At 37.4% G+C, this 25,931-nt stretch overlaps 1 protein-coding gene across 20 annotated transcripts in view; it reads left to right on the forward strand.

Annotated features, from left to right (window-relative positions):
* MARCHF1 (membrane associated ring-CH-type finger 1) overlaps window positions 1–25,931 on the forward strand; it is a 230,722-nt gene that overhangs the window by 192,504 nt on the left and 12,287 nt on the right. For 19 of the 20 annotated variants that reach the window (XM_064710723.1, XM_064710720.1, XM_064710735.1 and 16 more), the window contains 3 exons: window positions 5,830–5,909; window positions 6,203–6,934; window positions 18,626–18,806. In XM_064710723.1, the coding sequence (XP_064566793.1) occupies window positions 5,830–5,909; window positions 6,203–6,934; window positions 18,626–18,806 (993 nt within the window). The remainder of the gene's footprint in view (window positions 1–5,829; window positions 5,910–6,202; window positions 6,935–18,625; window positions 18,807–25,931) is intronic. The other variant, XM_064710738.1, reaches the window with a different exon arrangement.

The raw sequence follows: 25,931 nt of genomic DNA on the forward strand, positions 1-25,931 counted from the left end.
GTCTTATATATGCTATAATCCATAGTATATACTTATATATACTATATAGTATATACTTATATATACTATAATCCATCTGATAATTCAAAGCTTAGCTAGCAGTGCTTCTATGCCTATAGAAAAAGTGGATTTTTTAGTTGAACCTGTACCTTGAAACTAAAGATTAACATAGATTAGTAAGGCAGGAGAAAACAACTTAAACAAGCTGATTGAATTTACAAGTTAAAGCTGTAATTACTCGTTTGCTTCATTTTTAAAATGATAGTATGGATTTGCCATTTGCAATTTTGATTTTAGATTTCAAATCACTTTATAACATAATCACACTGACTTTTAAAGGTGCTGGCTGATGTTGTTTGGCAGAATCTGAAGGATTTTTCTGCTCCTTCCGTGTGTGTTACTGTTTCCTTAATGCCTTCTCTTCAGAGGCAGGTGAAAGGAGGGGAAGGAGGAAAGGAGAGAAAGAAAAGGTTTAGAGAAGAATTGTGCAAGGAGTAAGTTACTGAAAAAGAAAATCTGTGAAAGATAATTTAACAGAAATTCAGTTACTAATTAATGTAACAGTTGCTGTAAAGACATCAATCAGATTAAAAACAACTTTGAAATCTGAGCACAAAGCAAGAACTCTATCATGAAGAAACAAATAAAGAAAAGATAAACATAACAGCCAAACAAACCAAAGTGCAGAAACCCCCTCTCCCAAACCCATGCACACAAATTTTAGATGCCATCAAGACCGAGCTTGTAAAATAACACCCACCTTAGGTCACCTTCATCATGTTTTGGAACTTTTTAGACCTGAGGAGATGTCCACATAAAAGTTCGTAAAGGTGGATGTTTTCTGCAGAATGTTATGTTGTTTACAAAGCAGAAATTTTCAGATTAAAATACACAGACTGGGTCTCCTGCTGAGCTCAAAGCCAGACAAACTGCTCTGATCTTCTAAGGGATCCATTCCTTTGTGTGCTCTTTTTCAAATAGGATAGAGTTTCAGCTTTTTAACTGTAATGGCTGGTGGGATCTGGAGCACTCTGTGATGCATCACTGCTACTAGAGCAAACTCAGCAGGGGAATAAAAGCGTTAGACATGTTCCCTGTCTGCCCTATCACCCATCAATTGCCTGCAGCTTTCTTCTTCAGCAGTGTTCTAGGTTGACCAGCTTTTGGAAATGCTTCTGTTCAGAAGAGAGACACAAGAGGATTCATTACCCTTTCTGGTGATAGCTGTGAGGCCATTTTATATAAGCTGTCCATTACATCATCTGGTTTTTCAATTTAAAGCTTCACTCCCTTACTGTGTGATTCTTTGCACTTGTGGAATCTGCTTTTACTCTGCTTTTCTGTTAAGCTGAAGCAGATCCCTTCTGTGCTCTTAGGAAGAGCACAACTTGACTCATGTTCTTGCACTAGTTTCAACATGCAGTTTAAGCAATAGATGGCCTCTAAGGACCTTTTCCCCTCCTATTTTATTTTATTTCATTTCATTTCAACCTTAATTTTAGTTTTAATTTCAATTTTATTTTATTTTATTTTCTGGAAACTTCTACCAGATCCTGAACACTTAAGTAAAGGTAGCCTTGATTTGAAATTTTTACTGTTTTCACCAGTTGTACTTATTTCTGTACCCCGTTTCTGTCTTTGCTGGTTTTCTAACACAGACACATGTGTGTGACACTGAAGTGCCTTTTTGTTGGGTAAGTGATTATCATCTCACTTATCCTGAAAACTCTGTATTTACCAGTATTCTGCTTGAAAAACACACTGCCAACATACCAAAAATAATTATGGATGAGTGCCCTGTCATATCTGTTAATTGAATTGCAAATGCTTGACAAGAGAGTTCATCTAAACTGGCCGAGACAGCAGAAGGTGGTGACTGGGGAATCTCTCTCTCCTAACAATCTTTTTGAAATGCCAGACCTGATCAGCTGGAGTTGGCATTTTCCTTTAGACCTCTTCCTTGTGCTGATGGCATAGAGAAATGAGCTGCCTTGCTTATAAATTAATTGAGAGACAGCTTTATTTTGAATTACCGCATTTAATTCTGCTACTGATGTAATTTGTTATGATAAAATTAGTACAGTGCTTGTTTAGTTTTCCCATTCCAGTGAGCTGTACAATATACCTGTCTGAAGAAGACATTCATTCAAGGAATACTATTAAAAAAAATAATTGTTATTCAGCCTCCCGGGTGGAATTGGAGTTCTCAGCATCAGTCTGATCCTCTATTGACTAAATACAGTATCTCAAAATATTCAGTGTGCTGTATAGCAAAATAGCAATGGGATGGCAATTACAGCAATAAGATCTGTCTGCTTGAGACTGTTTCCAACATCTGCTGCATATGCATTCCCAAAAGAGCTGGACTGCTAAGACATGAGCAGAATATATTCAAATTATTATGTTCTGGTTTGTCAGATATGCCTTGAAAATACACAATGTCCTCTGTAAACACACTACCCTTTATGCCCCTCTAGATGTGTTTGCTCTCGGACTAAATTTAAAAGATATGATTATTTAAATTTTTAAAATTAGTTTGGGATGTAAGGTTTGTAAAAGAAATGGCAAAGAGGGAGTATTGCCAAAAGAATTGGGGTAAACCTAGAGGCAGTGCTGGTAGCAGAAAGCAGTTACAATTACTGCTGTCAGAACAGGGTAGGATGAAAAAGTAAAGGGACTAGGTGTCCAACTGAGCTGAAATTTACAGGTTCTTAAAAACTGCTCATCTAGATGTGAATTATTAAATTAATTTGACATGTGTTAGCAAGGACAGACCTGACATTGGCAGGTCCTTCCACTCCTATTTAATTTACAAAGACTGGACCTATTTGCAAAATAAGGGCCTCCATTTCCTGTGATGGACACAAATCAACATCAGAAAATTAATATCAGAAGCATTAACCTTTTTGGTTTTAGAATTCGCTCCATCAGTTATTTTTTTTTTTTTTCCATTAAAACACTTTTAAGATTCAGCTGGATGGGGTGATGGGGCATGTTGTCCACACTGTGCTTTTGCCAAGAAAGGTTAGAATGGGTGATCTTTGAGGTTCCATCCAACCTGTAATTCTATGAATCTATGATTTTACCATGAAAAGCTAATTTAATGTAAATAAATGCATATACATTTAGATAATGTAGATTAAAAATTGTGTTACAAAGTTATAGAAATTGAATTAATTATATTTGATCACAGGTAAGAATCTGAATTATCTTGTATATAACTTGTCATGCTTTGTTTTTGAAGACTTAAATGGTGCATTGGCTTTTTGCCTGCCAGTTGTCATGTTTGCTCCAATAGGGCTTAGATAAAAAAGCAAAAAGCATTCATTTTGTAAAAGATATTTATGTAAATTGGTTTTGAAGGAAATAAACTTTCCTATGAGTTATGTACAACTAAACATAGCATCATGCCTGCACAGTGGAACTAGAAAGTAAATTTGACTGAGCAGGGCTGAAACAGTCCAGACCTCTTGACAGTTGAAAGTGAAATGTAAGATTTAAGTAGTCAGGCTGATAATGTAATTTTTATTTTAAAATAATTAGATTTCTGCTGGTCTGCAGTTCCAAATCGTAAGTGTAAAAGCTTTTCAAGGAGCTTGTTTCATTTTGGCTTTATTTCAGCTCTCTTAAGAACTGTCTAGTTGGCTTCCTGCTTTAATAGCTGCTGAAAGTTTCTTGAACTTGAGCAGACCTACTGTATGGCTGCTGGGCCAGCTTTGCCATATCCCTTCAAAGGGTACTGCTTGTGGCAAGGTGATGTAAAAATTCCTTTTACTGTGTGGGGTTGACCTGACCACCATTTAACACCAGGCCAAACCCCTGTAGTGCAGAGATCCCAAAGAAGCAATGGTAACAGTCCTGGAGCTGTGAGGGGAAAAAAGAAATGAGCACATCGTGAGGCATGAATCCAGGATTCCTCACTCAGCTCCGGGGCTGGGTTTCTTCACCAGTCTTTCCACTGGGGCTTAGTCTGGAGGGATGTTTCTTCATGCAGCAGCAGCATGTAACCCAGTAACATTAGTTATTGGTGCTGATGTCTGCATCTTTCCTCATTAAGTAGCTTAAGACATGCCTAATTACCCAATGCTAATCTCAGAGGCTGAGATGGAAGGAGATTATATACCCAGCCATGCATCTAACATATGTTTCCAATATGTATGTAAGAAGCACTCATACTCTGCCCCAATGCATGTAATTGAAATACTGCTTTTGTAGAAGAGGAGATATGGAATACAATTTCTCTCACAGATACTTGTCCTTTTCTTCCAGCATGACACTGCATGTATACACACTGATGTTCCTCCTTTGATGGTTAATCCAGACATGGCAAAAACCTACAACACAAGGATTGTGTCAATTTAGCAATTTAATTGCTCATTTTGGCTTAGTTGTATATCTGATTTTCATTCATGGAACTAGAAGTAAAGAATTAGTAATACTGTTGGTGGTTTTGGTGTACTTTTGTGATATTAATCAACAGGTAAAAATGGTTACTTGAATTCCAGGAGCTAGAAGATTGTTTTCATGCAAAAGTACTATTCTTAAGTGTCAGCTGGTACCCATATAAAAGCAAAAATCCACATAGGGGTGACTGATGTTTCCAAAAGATGTATGCATTAAATAGAATGGATATTGACAACCCTGGCTAAAAGTGACGTGTTGGCAGGTACTTGCTGTTTATGATTATTTTACTTGTACTACTCATTTTCCAACACCTTTTTAACACCACAAAAATGTCTGTGGAAGTTGAGCTAGAAATAATTTCAATTATCTGACTGAATTTGGTTTGCTATTACAAAAGATTTGGATAACAGGCTTTACATCTTTGTTTGATTTGTGCTTTGTACTCTTTCTTAGTGGTCATCCTTCCCTTGCATCTGGTGCTCGATCTTGTGGAATTGTGAGGCATGTAGTATTTTGTCTGCATTTGGAAGTGGTGATCACAATGGGCTGGATGGGGTTGCATAGTAAAAGCCAACAGCCCTGATCAGCTGCAGGAAGGTCACAGCCTTGGTGATTTGTATTGAATCCACTTCCCACAATACTGTGTCTTGTGAGGGATCCTGAAGAATCACAATGCCTTGGATTTACATTTGGATTCCATACAGTTCTGCTGTCAGTTGATAGCAAGGCAGATTGAAATGGTTTGCTGCTAACACCATCAAAATATGTTTTTAGTGAAAGTATTGGGTAACTGAATCTGCAATTTGTAGCAACAACCTTATGAGCAAAATGTCACATACTAAACATTTTTATATCTCTTCTGCTGTTTGAGAATGTGATCAGCTCTGTAGAGATGCAGCCTGCACTTTGAATTTTTCTGGCTCATCTCAGTTTAACATTTTCAGCTTTTCTAGAAGATCTGATTGCCTTGAAAACCTTTTAAAACACACTATTCTTCCTGCTGTTTCATCAGTCCACTCAACCTAAGTTAGCTTTGGGTTCTTCATCACTAAATGTATTGCAGATGCACTTCACGTGATTTGGAAAGGCATCATCATGGTTCGTTGACTGCACAAAAGAAAATCAGACATTTTCCCTTCAGACATTTACAGTAGAGCCAAATGAAAATTCAAATGCTGAAAGCTGCTTCCTCAAACAGTTGTCATGAGCGAATAAGAGCTCAAACACTTCAGTCGTACTTAGTTCCACAAATTGGTTTCACTTTTGTTCAAGCTTCCTGTATTTTGCCAGCTTCTATGTGTTCAACAGCGCACTATGAACAGCAGAAACAGTTGTTTTAATTTTGTGATCATGTGGCAAAGCAGTAAAATATCTGCAATGTATTTCATGGACAAAGATTCCAAACTGTCTAACTTATTTCAACAGGCAAGCAGTCCTACAACAGGAACAGCTCCCAGGAGTCAATCTCGGTTATCTGTCTGCCCCTCCACTCAGGACATTTGTAGGTATGTGCTGAGAAAAATATATTCTCATCTGGCTGATACTTGTTAGTTGCCTTTATTAAATATTATGTAGCTATGTAGCTCTTGCTTCTGCTTAACTTTATTCATAATTGACATAGACTTTAGTTTTCTTTTGATCTCGCTTTGTTTTGGTTTTGTTTTTGTGTTTTAGTCTCATGTTTTTGTATTAAAATTCATGTTCTCATTCTCATTCTTTTTTTTTTTCTCTGTGTGATTTCTCTTTTCACCCACCCTTCCCATTTCCATCCCTTTCCTTTGCTTACTGCTTTGTCTAGATCAACTACCTTGCATGATTTGTCAGAAGATGAGCTTGAGCATGCAACCCCTGTCATGGTGCTGACCCCTTCTAATAGGGAGCTGGGTGGTAAGAAACTCATAAAACGAAGGTTTAGGCGGAAAAAAGAGACTGGAGACAATGGTGAGCACACAGAAAAGCAAGGAAAGGGGAGAAACTGTAAATTGCATCCTGAGCCTCCAAGATCCAGCTGGAACGCATCTGATTCATCATCATCTTCGGATGAGAGTCAGTGGGCTCAGGCTAGGAGGAGAGCAAGAGAAAAGGCCAGGATGGCCAGGAGAGGGAGAAGAAATAATAGATCATGCAGTAACCAGGATGGGTCCTCAAACAGTAATGCTGTTGAACTTGTCACCTTGGGGACAACAGGAAAAGAGAAACAAGAGGTGTCTGACCCTGAGAATCCCACTTTAAATCACCGCCGAAGGATTTCGAGGCTTAAGGAATCACAGTCTTCAGCATCATCTCAGGATGCAAGGATTTCCTCAAGAAAATGTGGGAAAAGCAAAGGGAAAAGCTCCCACAGAGACCGGCAGCCTGCGCCTTTCCTTAGGCACACCAAGGACTCCTTTGCAGAGGCAGGCTCTGGCAGTGATGCCCTGGCTGCCCCAGATCATGGAGCACCTGCTGGGGCCGGGCCCACTGTGCCTCATGCTGCTCAGAAGCCTCCAGTGTTGTATGATGACTGGTCTGATGATTTAGAAGTATGCAGGTTAGTCCCTAATAAGAAGGATTTAACATTCTTAGGGAGTTTCTCCCTGCCACAATCTGAGTGCCTTTCCCTTGACTGCTTTCTGTTACTCTTTCTCAGTAATAAACTAGGCTGGGCAGGCCACAGGAAATAACAAAGAACCTTTGCTACAGAGAAGTTAGCATATCTCAATGTGAAGAGATACTTCCCTTATTTAAAAAGAATAATCTTAAAAAGGAATCAAATGTTTGTCTTTGCTCCATGAAGATGGATCCACTCTGTCCTCTGGCAGAGTATTGGGTTTTTTTTAAATCTCCAGCCGGACACAGAGAATGGAGCAGGATGCCAAATTGCTCAATACAATGGGATATGGAGCTTTTCCTCCTTAAGTGATCAGTTGAAATCCAGCTTTGGTCCCCCTATGTAATATTTCAATCACTTATATGAAATTAATTTATGGTCTTAGAGTTGCCATTATCTCAGAAAGCCAGTGGATGGTGCCTGGAGAACAGTCTCTAGTGGAGCATAATTTATCTGTGATTTTGCACTGCCAAACACCTCCACACTGTGAATGTGTATGGGCTGTTAGTTCAGTCACCTCTCTTAAGGATTGGAATGATACAAAGGGTGATTGGGCAGAATAAGCAGTAAAATAAGTTTTGGGAAAGAAAAAGCAACACCAAGAGTTCTCTTTAGTTCAGAATTGCAGGCCTCTGACAATCTGATGCCCTGGTGTGAAGCATGCAACCAGAAGGTGAGCATTTTATCCTGGAAATGAGATGAAGCTCGCCGCTTCTGGGCTAACATCCAAATTTGGAGTACGCAGCTGGGAACACTTGAGTTACTTACTTCAGTGGTAAATAAAAATGCACCATCCCGTAAGTCTAACAGAACTGAAACAAGTATTTCCTTTTTTCTCCCTCACCAAGCTTGTGAGCCAGCATTGGCTCTCATCTGCAAAGTGACAATCTGGCTTAGTTTCTTCATATGGTAACCCAAAACTTCTCACTTTTCTTTGCTGAGAAGAATTTGTGTGGAAATGTAAACAGAGGATGAGGAAGTTCATGATGCCACATCATGCAGTCTCACAGTATGCTTTAACTTAGTGAAACACTGCAAAGACCTCTTATTTCTGAAAAGAAAAAAGGTAATATGCAGGTATTTTGTGGGGTTTTTTGCAGCAGAAGATATAAGCCATTACTAACACAGCTAGGGCTATGCACTCCTTTTTATACTTCCAAGCAAAACCACACTTTTCCACTGTCTGTCCATTGTCTGTTTTAATAATTTAAAGTTCTTCAAAGTCCAGCTGTGTTTGTGCTTGAGTTTATGTATTTGGACCAGGCTTGGGTTCTCTCTGCCTTATGGAAATGCAAAAAAACAGCAACAATGGTAAACCATGTTATTGAAATTTATTTACAGGGCATGATGCAGAGGTGCACACAGGTAACTGTAACAGCTTCAGTGTTGTTTTCTATTTCTGAACTACCCAGATTGAAGATCCAGTGTAGTACATGCAGTACATACATAACAGGTCATTTGATAATTGTTAAGAGTATGAGCTACCCAAAACCTGAGAAAATCCACTTCACCATGGGTCTTCGTAATGGACTTCATTATACTGCAGTAAAAATTACACAAATAAATAAATAAATGGTGTGTGTGAGTATATAGATATACACACACATACTATACATATATATTTTATGTGTGTTTTATATATGTATATACATATACATGTTCTGTAAATGCATTAGGTAGATTATTCTTAGCCGTTCCCCAAGTTACCAAACTTAGAATTTGCTTTCAGATGAAAAGTGAATCCCAGTCTTTTATTTGTCTTCTCAAACCACTGAATTTTACTATAATTTTTCAGGCACTTTTTGCAAGATTTGGAGCTTGGTTCAAGGATGGACATTTTGGATGTGCATGCAGACTTTTCAACCAGGCTCTTATTTAGTTGAGGAAAGTTGAAAAATTTTGATAGGTTGTGCCCTTAGGCTCAGTATCAGTGAAGATGTTCTTTGAACAACCAGCATTAAACTTAATATGATTGATGATGAGACCTGTTCTGCAAAATTTCTCAAGCCAGTCAGAAACACATTTTTCTGTGTCAGGGATAATACCATTTTTTTGTTGTTGTCATTATCAGATGTATCATAATGACTGTAATATATCTAGGAAAAACATAGCAAAATCAAAAGCCTGTTAATTTTTTATAGCTGATAAGTTGTCTTACTTAATCAGTTTGTAGACAGCTGAAGAAAAAGGAAGACATGTTTTTACCACCAATTGAGAACACACTGTAGTTTCTATTTCTTGGGACATGTCCATGCACTTCATTGATTTGTGATCTGTGGTATGTTTTCTTTTTAAAATTCGCAGCCTCCAATCTGAAACAAAACCTGAATAAGTAATTATCTGTCAATGTAGATGTGCACATATACTCTCCATTTTTCTGCATGAGGTATAGAAAAAAGAGGGTGGTTTTGTTTATGCTAAGACTGGGTTAGCATAGTCACTGGTTGTGATGTGGATTTTTTTTTTCCTGGGGAGTTTCTTCAAGCTTTTCATCCTAGCTATTAATGTCTTTTAGTTGATATGACAGCACTGGCTGAGAGGACTGGCCCTCACCTAAATAGTATTGTGTGGAAATAGCAAAGGAACAGGGATCATAAACTTCTCTTGGAAACAGTTATTTTGTCTTTCAGTTTCTGGGTAGGCAACTTTTTTCCTTCATTGCCTCATGGATTGCTGACAATTTCTTCACTCTGCATTTATCAGCATGAGCTGGAATGTGACAGTGCACACTCAATTCCAGTATAAGCACATTTTAGTCAGATAAAGTACAGTACCATTGTGCAATATGTTCTGCAGCTAGTCTAAGGGGAACCTCTTGGTCACTTCAGGGAATTATTTGCCCTTCTAGTGTCACTGATTCTTTCCAAACTGCTGAAAAAATGTCATGGCATCAATCCTGACCTTTACAGTCTCTTCCCTGGACAACTACTTTCTCCTGAAGTCCATTAGGAGCCAAGATTTCTTCTTCTGAGATACCACATAAATTCTGGCTGTGCTGAGTTGTTTTGGCATCTAACTTAATTTTTTCTTTTTTTAAAGATTCACAGGTTAGGCTTTCTAAATCATAGAGTTAGACTCCTTTTCCTGAGTTGCTCTGCCTGAAGATTTTCTTCATATATACCATATCCAGGAATTTGCCATGGCTTCAGGCACAGCCTCAGAAACAGCTTTCTTTGGTCCGTGTGTGGATAATCTCCCCAAAGGAAACAGCTGTGTATTGGATATGACAAAGTGAATGGATTGTGAGAAGTTGGTCCCATGGATTTTCACATGGAAATCACTAAGAAAAGAAAATTGAGTAGTTGATATTACCACTAGTGGATTATAAGTGCTTTGTGTATTGATTTTGAATATATCTTGTGGTATTTTTATTATTGATGATGTAGTTGAAAGATATTTTCTGTTTAACTAGTTAGGGTTTTGGTGTACAATCTTTTTGTGCTGCTGATTTCATTTCAGCAAAAACACATGCACTTAAATAAAGTGGAGTTTCTCACTTTGAAAAAAAGAGGCTTACTAGAAGTCAAATTTTGATTTTGTTGAATGAACTCTGAATGACTTTCTGCAGTCAGGTATAATGGCAGGCTCTCATTTGAGGAGTAGGGCACAACAGTAAGGAAGGGGAGAAGTAAAGAAGATTATGAGGTTGACTCATGAGATCTGCAGAGTATATTTCAAGCATAATTTTTAAAAAACAGTTTTCAAAATCTGATGTGTTAACTGAAAGGCCATTAAAAATGTAGGAAAACACTAATATGGGCATTTTTCTGTGTTAGCACAATTATAGATGGGAAGAAATACTATGTACTGCAGCTGACAAGAGGCAATATGATTATGTAGTTTTCTCTTGTGAAATCAAGTGTTTCAGCAGGGTTTTTCTTAATATTATTTAGTAGGACATGCAAGAAAATGTGTTTTTCATTAAATTACTTACATTCTGAAATATTCAGGTAGAAGAGTGCTCATGAGATGAGAAGACAGAAAGGTGGTTGGTAGGAAATAAGTCCTTGAGCAAGAAAAAACAGAAAGTTGAACATAGATATATATAGAAGATAGATATATGGGTTCAAATTCTACTACTGAATTTTAAAACTCATTCTAAATACTTATGCTGAAACCTTGATGTTGGATCCAGTTAAGAAACTGTAATGCAGAACATGTAGACTTGAAGTACCATCCAGAGCCTTCTAAAATCACCATAAAATGGAATGTGCTCTACTTCCAGACTGTGGTGTTTGACTGGAGAGTTTTTAACCTGTTTCTCCCTGGATGTTAGTGTGTACCTTGGGATCTCAGCGTGTTAGGAGCTGAGTCTCTGAATCTGGTCCTGCATGTAGATTCCTCACCCCTTTCTCAAAAAAACCCAAACCTGTGACTGCTGCTTACTTTCCTGTTCAGAGCTTTATTTTTTGCAAAGTGACTTTTTGATAGGGATCTCCTGCTTTTTGAGGAATCTCCTCCTCTGCTTGATGGTCTGGTGGTTCATCAGTCTTTGCAGCAATATGAAATTCTGGTTAATTCTATTATCTGCTGATGGTTCAAATCCCCATCTGTCACCTCTTCAGCCATCTGGTTCTGCAGTCTCTTTTGGAAGCTCTCCATGCTCAACAAGGATGCAAGGAGAGCCAAAGTAAGGCAAGTATCTCTTTGTTGAGTTTAGGCTCACTTGTCTGGGGGAGAACCGAGTCCTTTCTGCTTGTTTCTTTCAGAACTTATTATTATTTGTAATGGAAATAAGTGAAATGGCACGGCCTCCTGTTAGAAAGTTACCCTTGGTTTTAAAGGTCTCATTATTAAACACTTAAAGCTTGCATATTTTGTGTATGGAGTTCAGTTCCTTAAAGCTTTGATTTTCACTAGGTGGGTGGGAGGAAATCTACATCCTGTTTTGAGATGCAGTCCCTAGTTCTTTGAACTTGTTCAGTGCAGTAAATCTTGTCAGACACGTTTCTTGTGCTAACCATGCATCTGAGGCAGCAATTACTTGTAACTTTAGATATCCTATTTATCACCTATAAAGCAAGATTAATAGAAAGACAAGAAACGTCGACAAAATAAAATATTTATGTGCTTTCACTAATGTTGTTTGCTCTTGGGGCTCTTACAAATTCTCATCACTTTTGCAGAAATGAAGAGAAAGCTTTATGAGCTAGGTCCTTATGAAATTTCACTGGTGTGGTGCAACATTTTAAAAATGGTTTTTCCTCTAGTCAGGTAAAGACAGCTGACTGTATAGCATAATGGAAGGGCAGGAGTGACAGGGAAGAGATACAAATGGATTACATTTGGTGTGGAGAATTAATGTGCCTCATTCGCACCATGTTTAAATGGAGAGGAAGACCAATTTGTCATTTAGATTACTTTGTGATTTAAAAGTGGAAAGAATGGAAATGAGATTTAAAAAAAGAAAAGCCTGTAAAAGGAAAATAAGAGAAACATGGCACTCTGTAGCCTATTGCAAGGTGAACATATTCCGTGAATTTAACCTTTTCTTTTTTTTCCCAAGTGATGAACCACGCATAAGCAGAGTTCCATATTTTTGTGGATTCTTTTTATGAATGACAATTCCTTGCTGTGAGTACTTCATAAAGCTGTTTTATTTTAGATTCTAACTATCTAAAAGCACTGTAAGGAATTTATAAGGAATTGGCAAAAGAGAAAATGACCTTTTTTGGACAGAATAGTTTTCCTAAGAAAAAATCGAACAGTAGTGACAGCAATTTTGTGCATCCTTTTGCAATTCTGGGAAATTGGATCCTTTTGGTCCAATTAAGATAACCTAGGAGCTCATGCTGGCAGCTAATAATCCCCACAGCCAAAAATCAAATCCAGGGATTCACTTGCTCCAACATTTTTCAGCTCTGCTGTTTCTTCCTGACTAAGCTCCCTTCAGCAGCAGTGAGATACAGTGATGAGATGTAGCCATCAAACAGAGTAAAAATTTTTCTTTGCCTAAGTATTATGAGTTCATATGTGCTTTCCAGTGAAGGGCAAGATTTTCAATAATATCTCACCAAAAAAAAATATTTCTGGAATAGGTGTTATCTTTCTTGAGCATATTTATATGGAGAAAATATTTATCTCTTTTATTAAGGAAATCTATTTGTTAAAAGTTCCAAAGTATTTCTTTTGTACTGGTGTTCTTCCATCTTCAAGAAAATGACAGTGTGGTTATTAGGCATCTGTGTTAATTTAGTTCAGTTTCCTATAAATTGCATCTCAGTTGGTGTAAACATGCCACAGTCACAAGGCTGTAGCTCCTCCTAATTTGGTGAGTGAAGGGGCCTCCATTAGTTCAGATAAGGAGCCTGCTTTTGAGGCACATCTGATCAACCGTACTTTTGCCATGGCTTAGACCACACTGAGAACTTGTCTCAGAGTGTATTCCTAAAATCAGTCTAAAATCAGTTTCAAATCAAAGAAACACCACCAAAATGGGTCTGGTGTAGATACCCCAGGTTTCAGCACTAGCTGGTTTTTTTCAAGATTTGTTACAATTTCACTGTAATGCTTGTTAGCATGGACACAGCTGTACAGCTCCCAGAAAATTATGGAACAATACAGGTTTTACATAATTACATCATTTATAGCCGTTAAACATTATTGCACATCATTATCAGTACGCCCATGCCCCCATATGCATTTCTATTTTTTAAAGTCTCAGAGGCATTCCCCTACATTTTTCATTTGTTAATGAGGGTAAAATTTGACCTTGTGTATTTTCAAGGAAGTCTATAAAAGCTTCTGTAGCTAAACCTTTGGTCTATGTGTAATGGCCAAAAAAACCTTAACAGTTTTACCAGGTACTGAGATAGGGAGGGCAATTGCAAATGTGGGATCCACAGAGAGTTCTGGTGATGCAGAATTCCTGCAAACACTTTCCCTCCAGCACTGCTCCTGGTGACAAGGTTCTCAATGTGGCTTGCAGCAGAAGCAGGGACCTGCTGGATGATTCTTATTCTTCATCACTTTCCCTTGGCAGTAGTCATCCATGGGAATCAGCTGGGTAGATGCTGTGCCAGAGGAGCAATTGATGGCAGGGTGGGAGTGGAGCACTAAATCCCACAGGACTCCTGCAGAATAAGTGTGTTTTCCACTTCACTACAGAGACACAGGGATCAGCCTATTTGCCTAATTTCCAAAGACTCAGGTGGGTTACTGGATGACAGGTTAGGGAAACTGCTGGGTTTCCAGTGAGGATGGAGATGAGCAGCTATTCTCTTTAATGAGAGTAAAACTGTTAACTGCACATGAAGAAAAAGCTACAAATCTGTTGGAATCTGCCTGTATCTCCTGCAATAAGCAGCTTAGATGCTAACCATCTAGATTGCAATTTTAATTGCTATAATTTTGCCAGAATAAATAACTGTTGGGAAAACCTGAAAGCTTTCCAAGTGATTTCCTTGTTCCATACTGATTTTTGGCCCTTTAAACTGAGATTGTTTGTCTGTAGAGAAAATGGAAATGCTTGTCTATATGGAAGACAAGAAGTCTTAATTTGATGAAAAATGATGGTCAGGCATCCAAGATAACTCTATCTGATTTTCTGAAAATCAGCCAAAATCCAATGACCTTAGGAATGCCTGCAAGTTGTAGACTGGTTTCATACTTACCTTTCTGCATTTTATCTTTTGCAATGAACAGGGCCATGGAAAACGTAGGAAAGAAATTAATAGTCATGGAATTTAAGACAGTATGACAACACTATATTCTGAAGATGCCTCACTTCTGAGTGCTTTCTTTAGCTGCATCTCATAATTTTGATTTGATAAGAATTTCCTGTTGTGTATATATGTAGTGGCAATATGTTTTGTAAGGAACATAGAAGAGCTCTGCAACAGTTTTTATATGAGTTATGAAAAATCTTTCACAAATACTGATGTTTTCAGTTTTAACATTATGAGGTTTTTTTCCCTGAAAAATATTTTTCTTAATTTGTTGCATTATATATGTGAACCTACTGTTTAAGAACATCCTTCAAAGATTTTTTTTTGCTTTTTGTTTTTCATCTCCTGTATGCACAGTGTTAGCACTAATTTCTGTGTTTGGTACATCTGTTTGCTGAAGGTTATAGAAACAATTTTGTGCTAGAAAAATATATGCTGGCTAATTAAAATAATGACATATAAACCAAAAACTTATGCATAAGGATGACAGCACTGTCAGAGTATTGTTTCATAAGGATTCACAGTGAGTTTTATTGAAATATAGATATTCTGTGATCTCAGTGTGTAGAGAGATGTTTGTAAGTGCATACAAATACACACACAAAACTTTGTGTATCACAATCAGAAGATCACCTAATGGCTTATATATCTCTGGTATACACATGATTCATGGAGCAAAAGCTCCTTTGGACTCTCATGCTCGTTTTTTCCCTGGAAAAGAAAGGTCCTGTTCATAGACAGGAATCCTTAAAGCACTAAGCTGTCAGAAAAAAAAATAGTCAAAGGTATTTCTCAGTAATAAAGGCCATTTATCTACTAAAGGACTAAAAATTTGAGAAAAGTCGAGTATGTAAATTCTGTAGGTGTGTCTGAGCAGCTGAAACTGAAGCTATTAACAATGATCAGTGCTGTGCAACAAAATGTAAATAAGTCAGTATAGATTTAACAAATTATATATATTTATCTTTATCATAGAGAGTGGTTTTGGGTTTTTTCCATTCAGTTAATTTCTACAGTATGTGAACAAATTTTATTCTCAGAACAAGTTCAGTGAGCTAAATAATCAATTTGATGCATGAATGTTTCAAACAGTTGTGATCACTGACAACAGGAAACTAGAATGAAAGTTCTCCACCTCCAGCTTGGTTCAGATATGGTTCAGGTATGTCTGTGCTTTGTATCCCTACCTCCATTCTGTTTGCACAACAAACTTCTCAAAACCATCATTAACAATTTGCTTTCTCTGATTTGTGATAATTATGATGTACATTATAGATGAACACATCAAAGAGCAAAGACACACAAAATTGTGGTTTAATTCTAATGGCTGAGGAAGACACAGCAAGTTGCCTGCTCCAAGTCTTTAAAAGATGTTTCAGCACTTAGCCAACAGTCTGTTACCACAGGTGTTGGGCACCAAAAATCTTTCGACTGTCACTGTGAGTTCAGGTACACAATCATCTTTTAAGCTAATTTCTTCTGGGCAAGCAAATAGCAAAGAGTTAAATTGCACCATAGAGACCAAAGAGCATTCAAGCTAATGAAAGCCATGCCTTTGGTCATTTTCTCTGGACTTTAATTCCTAGTGAAGTTAGTTTTAATTCTCATTACATACAGAAAAGGCCATTAGAATATTTAGTTTGAGCTTATTCATACTGTAAGCTCTTAGTGTCACCCTGTTGTTTATACAATTGGCTTGTGACTTATGTACAAGGAAAGCCCAAATAGAATGTATAATGCATATAGAGTTTTTCTGTAGAAGTATTTCTACTAAGGATTATTTGTATTCATTTCAAATTTGCAATGTCACTTTATTTGAAGATCTCAGTGGAATTTTAGGTTTGTATTTTAGCTCTGAAAATAATTTTAAACAATCTTGGCAGTAGTAGAAAAAAAAACTATTGAGTCCATAGCTTAGTTGTCTAATTTCTAAATAGTTTAAATGCTAAGGCTGTAAAATAAATTATGTATGGCTTGAATTTAAATGAAAAAAGAATGTTGGTCTTCCTTTTGGGAATAGTTTTAATTTAAAAAGAGAATTATGTTTTTATGTTACTCTCAGTTGGGAATGCATTTGTTAGAAAAATAACTATTCGGTGTTTTGAAAATATAGTTCTGTTTAAGCTAGAGGCTCAGTAAGAAATCACCATATAGGCAATTCCCATCTAAGAACTAAGATACTGATGCACCTAACTCGACTGGATTAGTAAAGACAAGACTGTAAATTGAGTTCCTGTAAAATGTGTCTCAAAAAATCAGCATGTGCAAGAAGGAAGTTGTGAGTAATTTGTTCTCCTCTTCACTGCTGTGAGGCATGAAATCCTGTGCAAGCACCACTGCAGAACTTGAAACCTGGCTTTTGTGGACAGGTATTCAGAGCTTCATTTATCTGTTGGAATTTTTGGGTCTCTTTATTTCTGTATGTCCAGCAAAGCAGCTTTGTTCTGATTTCCCATTATCATAGATAGATTTTTCTCATGGCTCTGGGCTACCCTGTAGAAGGATAGTGGAGCTGCCAGATTTGATCTGTAGATCTTTCATGTAGAGACATTGGATTTCCTGCTCCCCTCCTATAGGCTTGGCAGCCTCAGAGCTGTGCAGCAGCCAGTCTTTCCTGGGCTGTCTTTGTCAGGTTGTCTTCTGTCGTGCCTCAGGACCTCCTGCTTTAGAAAGGTCACCCATCTTCCCAGTAGGAAGACAACCTTATCCTGAAGCTCTGCTACCCCAGAGGTGGTGCAGTCACCGTTTTCACTGTAAGTGTGAGTTATTCCTCAGATGTGTTCAGACACTTCTGCATCTGCATCATCTGAGGGTGCCATTCCTAAGTATTAAGCTATATTTGTGTGACAACAGGATCTGTGATGTTACTGCTACTTCTTTATTTTGAAATAGCATTTCTCAGGCTTCAGATTTTTATTTTTTACCTCTTTTTTCTTCTTTTTTTTTTTTTTTTCACTTGCGTGCCAGCTTGACACTTAATGCACTCATTAGACCTTGGGTACTTTGTTGTGCTTTTCTAGGCTGGGGATGGGAGGGAATTAGTCTTCATTGAGGTGAACCTCCTTAACTTCAGGTGTTTGGTTAAGCCTTCTGCTCCCTGTAAAGCTTTCTCTGCCTTCAAATAAATGGTTGCCAGTAAATCTGACATTGTTTTTGATGGGTGAATATTTTCCTGATATGATCATGAGATTGTTTAGAAGAGGGGAAAATCAGCAGGACACTTGGACATGTGTCACAGAAGAAGCCCTTTAGATGATGATGTTAGAGCACTGCTCACATTATGCAAAACCACAACAGGAAAAGCTCTGTATCCCATTGTAAGGTAAAACAGTCCTGGGACCAGCCTCTGTCTTAGGGTCTGCTTACAGAGTAGTTTTGGTTTTCTCAAATAATGCAGCTGTCTGCCTAAAAGGGACAGTGAGGAATAAAAAAAATTATCATGACTTCTCAATACCTGCCTCCTAAAAAATGTGCATGTATGTACGCGCTGTGCCATATGCATGACTCCAGAGTACTCAAAATAGTTCTCTGATTCTTTAACTGTGTACCTCCAAAGAAATATCCTAGAAACTTTTTGTACTTCACATGCTGGATATTTTCAGCTTGGGTTAGATTTCTCTACCTTTGAGGGATTTATTGGCATTACTTACAGACCAAGGACTATTTTCCTCTGGTATTTGTCTTAAAGGTTTTGCCATGCATAAAAGGGAAAAGCCGTTATTTCTATTGATTCACCCTCAGACCACGTAGCAAATTCAAAGAGAAATAATAAGTAAGTGAAGAGAGGCTGCTAAATGGCAGAAAGGAACAAGGAGTATGTTCCTGGGCCTCCATCTGAAAGGTCATATACCTGGCACCTTTTGAATGTCAAGCCTGAAGATGAGAAAGCAGTGTAAATAAGCCCGTGCCTGTGCACTGCTGGTTGGCAGGTTGGCTGACTCGCTCTTGCTGTCCTTCCTGTCAGGATCTGTCACTGTGAGGGAGATGATGAGAGCCCCCTCATCACGCCGTGCCGCTGCACGGGCACCCTGCGCTTTGTGCACCAGGCCTGCCTGCACCAGTGGATCAAGAGCTCGGACACGCGCTGCTGCGAGCTCTGCAAGTACGACTTCATCATGGAGACCAAGCTCAAGCCCCTCCGCAAGGTAGGCTGCTCTGCAGTTTGATTATCCCCGGGGCTCGGAGCTCCAGGATGGCTGTGCAAATTGCCAGCACAGCTAAAGAAACATCTGTCCAGAATGGCTTTGTATTTGCTGTTGGTAATCGGTCACGGTGATTTCAGTCTTACATATAAGCTGGTTAATTTTCAGCAGCAGAGGATTTGACTAAAGACTCACTTTCTTTACACATACAATATAAATGCACAAATAATAGTCTTTTGGTTTAGACTTTCTATCTTCAGCTTTTTGTTACAAGTTCATCTGCGTATTTTTAAGCCAGAAAGAAATCTTTTCATGTTTTGCTCCTGAGTAACACAGTCCAGTTCACCCAGCAATTTTTACACGAAGCCCATAACTTCTGGTTGAGAGTGATGCTTATACCCGTGTGGACACAGGAGTTATAAAGTAACACAGTCAATTTATCTGCATCTGTTGTAGCTGTGACACTCATGGGCAAATTAATCACTTCTGCTTTAAAATTAGTTAATGGAATTGAAAAGATGGGGTGACTTTGCATCCTGAATGTCAAATGTGTGTTATCTGCACTCATCTGTTTTCTAAGATAAATCAATAAAACGCTACACAGATTGTCAGTATGGGGAAGGTGAAGAGTTTATTAAACATATGTGGGTTCTGTTTTCTTTGGAGTGAATAGCTTCTCTTTGAATTTTTGGTTTAAAATACTCTTATCCTTCTGGACTCTTGCTGAATCTTTGAAGTTTGAGTCAATCTGGAGCTGGGCAAGTTTTGATTTGAAATAAATTTCTACATGAAAAATATGTACCAGCTTTGGACCAACATATGCCTATATATAGTGTTCCAAAGGCAAAAGACATTTTGTTTTTGTTGGCCTTACACAGGTAGCAGTAGTTCAGAGAAAGGCAATCAATGGAATTTCTTCACACTTCCCATTCAGAGGAATTTTCTATTAAGTCCATGGTGATAAACCACTTCTGAAGAGAGAATTCAGGCTAATTTGGAAAGCAAAGCTTCTTATAGGCAAAGACAAAGTTCTCAAATGCCAGGTAGATCTGGCCATGTACGCTAGAAATTGAAACAAAAAGAAAGACGGCTGAAAACTCAATTATATTGATTTCAGTTTTGGTAATTGCATATAGATTTTAACTAATATGACAGGATGAGATAATTGCATAAAAACCCCTGCCTGTTGCATCTCTTTGGGTTTTTTTTTTTTTAGTTTTTATGTTTCTATTTTCAAACCAAATTGCTTTAACATCTATCAAGTACTCTCACAACAGTTACTTTTCTCAAGAGAATATACAGATATTGGTATTTTAAACAAAAGCCTTTTGCTGGTTGTGTTAGATAATATAGCATCTTTTATAAAAGGGAAACAAAATTTATAGCAACCAAGGAGAAAAGGAGTGAAAAATGTGCATAATTTGATATCAGAAGTAGGCACTTTTAACTGTGTGTGGTCAGTGCCACATCTCCTCCCCCTTTTAGAGTGGTAATGTAATTCCTACAAGTCTGCAATTTCTTAATTGAATGATTGCCACCTTATTCAGCTTATCATTGGTTCTCAGGTATGGTTTAGATTTCTGCATATAAAAGATTCACCTCTTCTTTCAGGCAGGATATTTTTGTTTCTGTTTGAAGCAGAAAGTTTATCTGCCTGGCAGTCTGTGCTGGCAACATTCCTCCCTTCAAATGCAATGCTAACAAATACGTGTTTGTGTAGAATGGACCCAGCACTAACTATAAATCCTTTGTTATAAGTCACACCCATTTCAGAAACCAAAGCTCCCAAATATTTCAAAGTTAAAATGAGTTGTCTTTTGGCATTTACGGCATTCAACTGTGACACGCTTCATGTGGTACATTTAATTAAACATGTGTTCCTTACTAAGTGTGAGCACTATCATCACCATTGTTCACAAATTTATGAAACACTTAACAGTTTATGAGAAGCTGTTTCACAAACCAAGTATTTTGACATCTGTAGCAAAGCCAAGGTAAGGGAGGAAAAAGTGATCATGAGACCTGCCATATGAGTAGAGCTGACTGCAAATTTCCACTCAAACATCCTTTATAAAAATCACTGAAACTGTTTTGTTTAGGATTTTTTTGTCAGAACTTATATATTTTGCAGAAGTGGAAAGTGCCAATGAAACACTGTCAAATTTCTTGGCAGCTTTTATGAAGCCCAGAATCTCAGTTTTGGGGTGTTCCTTGGGAGCCCATGTTTTCAAAAGGCTGGCACAAGGGGTGGTGACCAAAGTACTGTGGGACAGGCAGCTCCTAACACCAGCTCCCCACAATCCTGTCTCCTTGGTGCAGGATCTGAAAAACACTACTGGCTCTGGAATTTCCAGACCTTGAAAGCTTTGGGTTTTGCCAAAGCTTGGTTCTGTACTAGACCTCAAGAGCCTTCAGTCCCCTAAGTCTGGGCTGTCAGCAGTGACTCAAAATTACTGAACTTCTGGAATCCCCTTGGCATGATGTCAGGGATGTTATGTATCTGAAAACAACACAGCTCTTGTCAACTTTGTTGGATGCCAATTGGAACAGCAAAATTGACCCCAAAAAAATTATTAATTTTGCTAATAAGCTTTGAGGAATTCTGAAAACAGATGTTACTTTTCCATGCATCCTAAACAGAAGACCATATATTTTGTTTCAAGAAAGGAGTGCCTATTCAATTACATAAGAGACTAATTTATTTAAAAAAACAAAGGAAATTATTTTTCCTAAAGTGAATTTCTGTCCAGCTTCAGATGATGCAATTTCCGTGGCCATTAGACCTGGATTTGAAGTGACATTCTTCAAGTGGAAGGGTCACATCTCTTTACCAGTTCTGATTTTTTGTTTTTTAATCTCTCTCATCACTTATTATACAACATTCTAAAATTTGGTTCCTGTCTGTGCATTGTTTCATTATGATGAATTTTGTCATTATGTCTTTGTAAAATTCCTACTGCTGGCCTCCTGAAGGGAAAAAAATTACAGACTATCAAACTTAATTACAGCAATCTATAGTTTTGCATTTTGCAGAATCACAAAAGCATGATTTAAATATAAAACAAATTATTTATTCAAAAATGAATTACCATCTTTATTTATACCTCAGCCCTTCATGCACCTTCAATGTTTCATAACAGATTTTTTTGTCAAAGTCTAAGGTTTTATACCACAATCATTTTGGAATATCATGCCATATCCATTAGCACCCATAAGTGACAATGTAGAACATAGAAAGCTAACATAAATTAAGATAATCAGTATTAAATCAATAAGTTTGTGCCAATGTGTGGCAGTTATTTAATTAGAGAATCCCTGAAAGCACCAGACATCAAATAAAACTGAGTTTAATCATTTTAGTGAGTCTTTGCATTGAGGTAATCCTTTTAAGCGTTGATCAACAGACATTGCAAGTGTTTCATATATTTGGACAGGTCTAATTACTTCAGCCCAAGATAAATACAGAGATTAAATATTAAGCATTGCTTAGTGCTTCTGATTTATTTCTCATGGTCTCTGTTACATCTGTCTGTCATTATAAATAATACAGTTACATTTGTAGCTTTGCCTCTCAGCATCTGCAATCCATGATGCAGAATTTAAAAGGTGACTTTATCACAGAAGGAATTAGGAAGTGGTAGGAAGCTTGTGTGAGTTCCATATTGAGCTCTATCAGGAAATAGCTTAAACCTGAGAAAACACTTCTTCTTTAAAAAAGATGCACTCCTAGATATTAACACCTGCATTTTCATATCTCTTGAATTTGGTGTTTGAAGACTAGTCGAAACAGGAATTGAATGAAAATAAAGTTATAATGAAATGGATTAAAGTATCAAATTAAAAGAAAGCTCAACAAAAAAAGTCTTTAAATGGAGATTCTCAGCAGTGCCTTGCTATACTTCAAAATACTTTTCATATTTAAATTTTGCTATGTATTTAAGACATCTAGTATCTGATGAGATGTCTTACTTTGATGCATCATCCAAACAGATTATTGTGTGGTGTCAGAGATGTCTGTTTTCTCTCCCAGCTCTATTTTTTAAATGATTTACAAATAAAGTCTTATTTATGTGAGGCGTGAGCAATATTGCTCATTGTTACCATGTGGTTGCTCTTGGTCATTAAGGAAGTGCAAGTCACTTCGTTTGTTTACAGAAGCATTTTGTAGCACTTGAGGTTAATTTTCATTCTGATAGAAAGAGTATCTGAATTTATGCCTTTTTTTAAAAATAGAGGACTGAGAATGTTCTTTTAGTACAGAGTGATATGTTTCTATTAAATTAAACAGAAGCAAAGAGAATGCTGATCATGAAATAAACTTAGTCTTATTTAATTTGAATGTGTATATTTATCTTCTAAGTGTTTATGTGTCTTGTATGCTGTATTTGGTTATATGCTGATATAAAAAAACCTCATAGTATGCCTAAAGCATTCACTGATGGCAATATATGTTAAGGATGTTTTTTACTTTTGATTCAATAGTAGATTGGGAATTCATATTTACATTTCTTTATTAAGAGTATGGAGTCATAGAACCTGCAGTGAAATTTCTGTGATGTTCTGCTCTGAAATCATAAGTGCTGGCCATTAGAAACTGCTTTTGCCAGAGTAAACTCTCAGATCCAGGCGTGACCAGAGGAGTCTCCCAAAAAAAAGCCCCAAACTTTTGGGCAGTCATTACTCCACTGCTTGCTGTTCAGTTCTTACTGCCCTGGGCTGTGAGGTGGGAACCACCTGCCTTTGTCCATGGTTTTCTAATAATGCCCGTGATAAGAAGTGGTATCAAATATTGCACAGGACTTGCCGTGGGACTGGTTCCCTTTTCACCCAATTGGATGAATATTTTGCAGTCCTCAACACAGAAGGAGCTCCTGCATTTTGCTTTGATTTCTGGTGCAGCTACATAGTGTCACCAAGGCAACCTGCTCCACTGTTATCTTTCTTCCAGTGAACTGTCTCAAAACATCAGCAGCCTCAAATAATTGCCTGCAATATGTGGGGTCAGACACTTCACCAGTATGCACAAAGGCACAAAGCTATTACTTTCTTGTTGGCTATCATGTCATTATAGCAAATAACTTTGGGCTCATGGGACAATGTGTATATTAAAGCTTGTAAAGTAAAAATGATTCTATAGCACTTATATCCTATTGTGATGCCTTGGGGATGCAAGGGACTACTTTGTTCAGACAGTTGTATTCCTAATTTTTGAGGATAATAGAGCATTACTGCTAATTTATCTGTATATGGACAGCATGCTGCAGTTCACAGAATAATGCTGTCTTGCATTTTCTGCCGCAAGAACAAGCTAGAGCTGAGCTTTCTTATGATGGTAGAATTTGTGCTAGCCTGCCATTTCCATATGTCTTTCTCTTCCATTCAGAACACAGCTTTATTCACAGAGCTATCCCAGTTCCCACAGACTTCTGACAAAAGATTCTTGTGCCTCTTGCCTTGAAACCATCATAACATACCCCTAGGCTTGCTGAAAGCCATCTTACTGTGATACTTTGCTGAGACACCCCCGTGTGGAGGTAGAGCAAGATGTTTGTACAGTTTGTGCTTTGAACTTACATTCTTTAAAGAAGCAAATGAAAAATATTGTACTAGAAAATTAAATTAAAACAGTGTCGTCTGCTAATTAAATTCCCGTAACCAAATTGGCTACTTTACTGCTCAGCAGCATTTGCAAAAGCAAAGGGAATTTGGGTATTAGTGGTGGTGGCTCTGGGTATTAGTGGTGTTATCCACTATTGCACAGACCCATGAACATGAGCTCTGGAAGGTACAAATCTTCTGTGCTTTCTGAGGCTGAAATAAACAGTTTGATCTGAGTTGTTTTACAGATGCAACTTGCATCAAAAGATTAAATTCCCATTTTTGTTAGAGAGCCCTACTCAATCCTGCAGTGCATCAGCCTCTCTCTTTTTTTTTAAGAACTTGGGGCCTCCTTTTCATTTTTTTATTTCAGGCCTTTCAGTGTTTTGTTTTACAGCTTGACCTCATCAATAGTTATAACCAAGGAAGGACTGGGAGGCTGAAGCATTGAAAACAATTAAGAGAGTCTCTGGCTCTAGAAATAAAGTGTAAATGGAATGCTAACACAAAATGTATAGCTAGTAATATGAAATTAAAGAGCATATTCAACCCAAGCATTAACCTAAACCAGTCATTGTGATTCATGGAGTTCTTTAAAAATGCCATTTTTGCTGTTTAATTTTGAAGTTAGGAACTTTACCAGCTCCCATGGGAGAGGGCTGCTATTCATGATCTGATTAATGCAGGTAATTATCTGTCACATAATTAACACGTACAATTTTACAGTTGTTACCTGCCTCAAATTTATTTTGCCTGGGACCTATTGATGTGAGAATGATCTGTTCACAGGTTGATGCTTGCATGGTGGAATGCGTGCTAAAAATGGATTTTCTTTTGAAAAATTATGATTTGATGTTCTTTTGAACACAGAAATTCCAGTAGTGGATCTAAATTATGACTAAATGGGAAAACTTTTACTTTACTCAGCTTTGCTAGTTTTTGTTAATTTAATTTTATTCCTGTAGCATTTTACTAAAATTATTGGGGAAAAAATTAGAATTTCCTTTTTTTTCAGAATGAATAGCTCCCCGCAGCTCTTTACTAGAGCACTAGGCTGTGGTTTTATTTTAATTACTCTCTTTCCTCAGCACTACTTTCCTCTATTTTATTTTTATTTAATTGGATCAAAAGAATCTCTCTTGTGGGAAAATTAAAGGACAGAGAAGGCAACTGTAACTATTCATTGGAAAGTCAGTATTCTTCCTAAAGCCATATTTATAGATATTTAAAAGCATGAGCTCCTTTTTTTAATCTTTGTTACGTGGAAATTCAGACATATGTGTAGATATGTACAAAAAAATGATATGTCCAGGTATGTTGAAACAACAATGTATTTTAAAATACCAGGGTTTTGGCAAACAAAGACATTTAAACCAAACCACACCTTGGTAACAACTTGTACTGATTCTCAGCAGGCTGGACAGTTTGAAATAGAGGAAATAAGGCACTGTGATGACTACTGGAGAGAAGGCAATTGAAGTAAAGACTATCAAAACTGTAATCACACTCTACAACTTGTTTTAGGTCCCT

Source organism: Zonotrichia leucophrys, chromosome 4, assembly GCF_028769735.1.
Source record: "Zonotrichia leucophrys gambelii isolate GWCS_2022_RI chromosome 4, RI_Zleu_2.0, whole genome shotgun sequence".
In the NCBI taxonomy this organism is placed as follows: Eukaryota; Metazoa; Chordata; class Aves; order Passeriformes; family Passerellidae; genus Zonotrichia; species Zonotrichia leucophrys.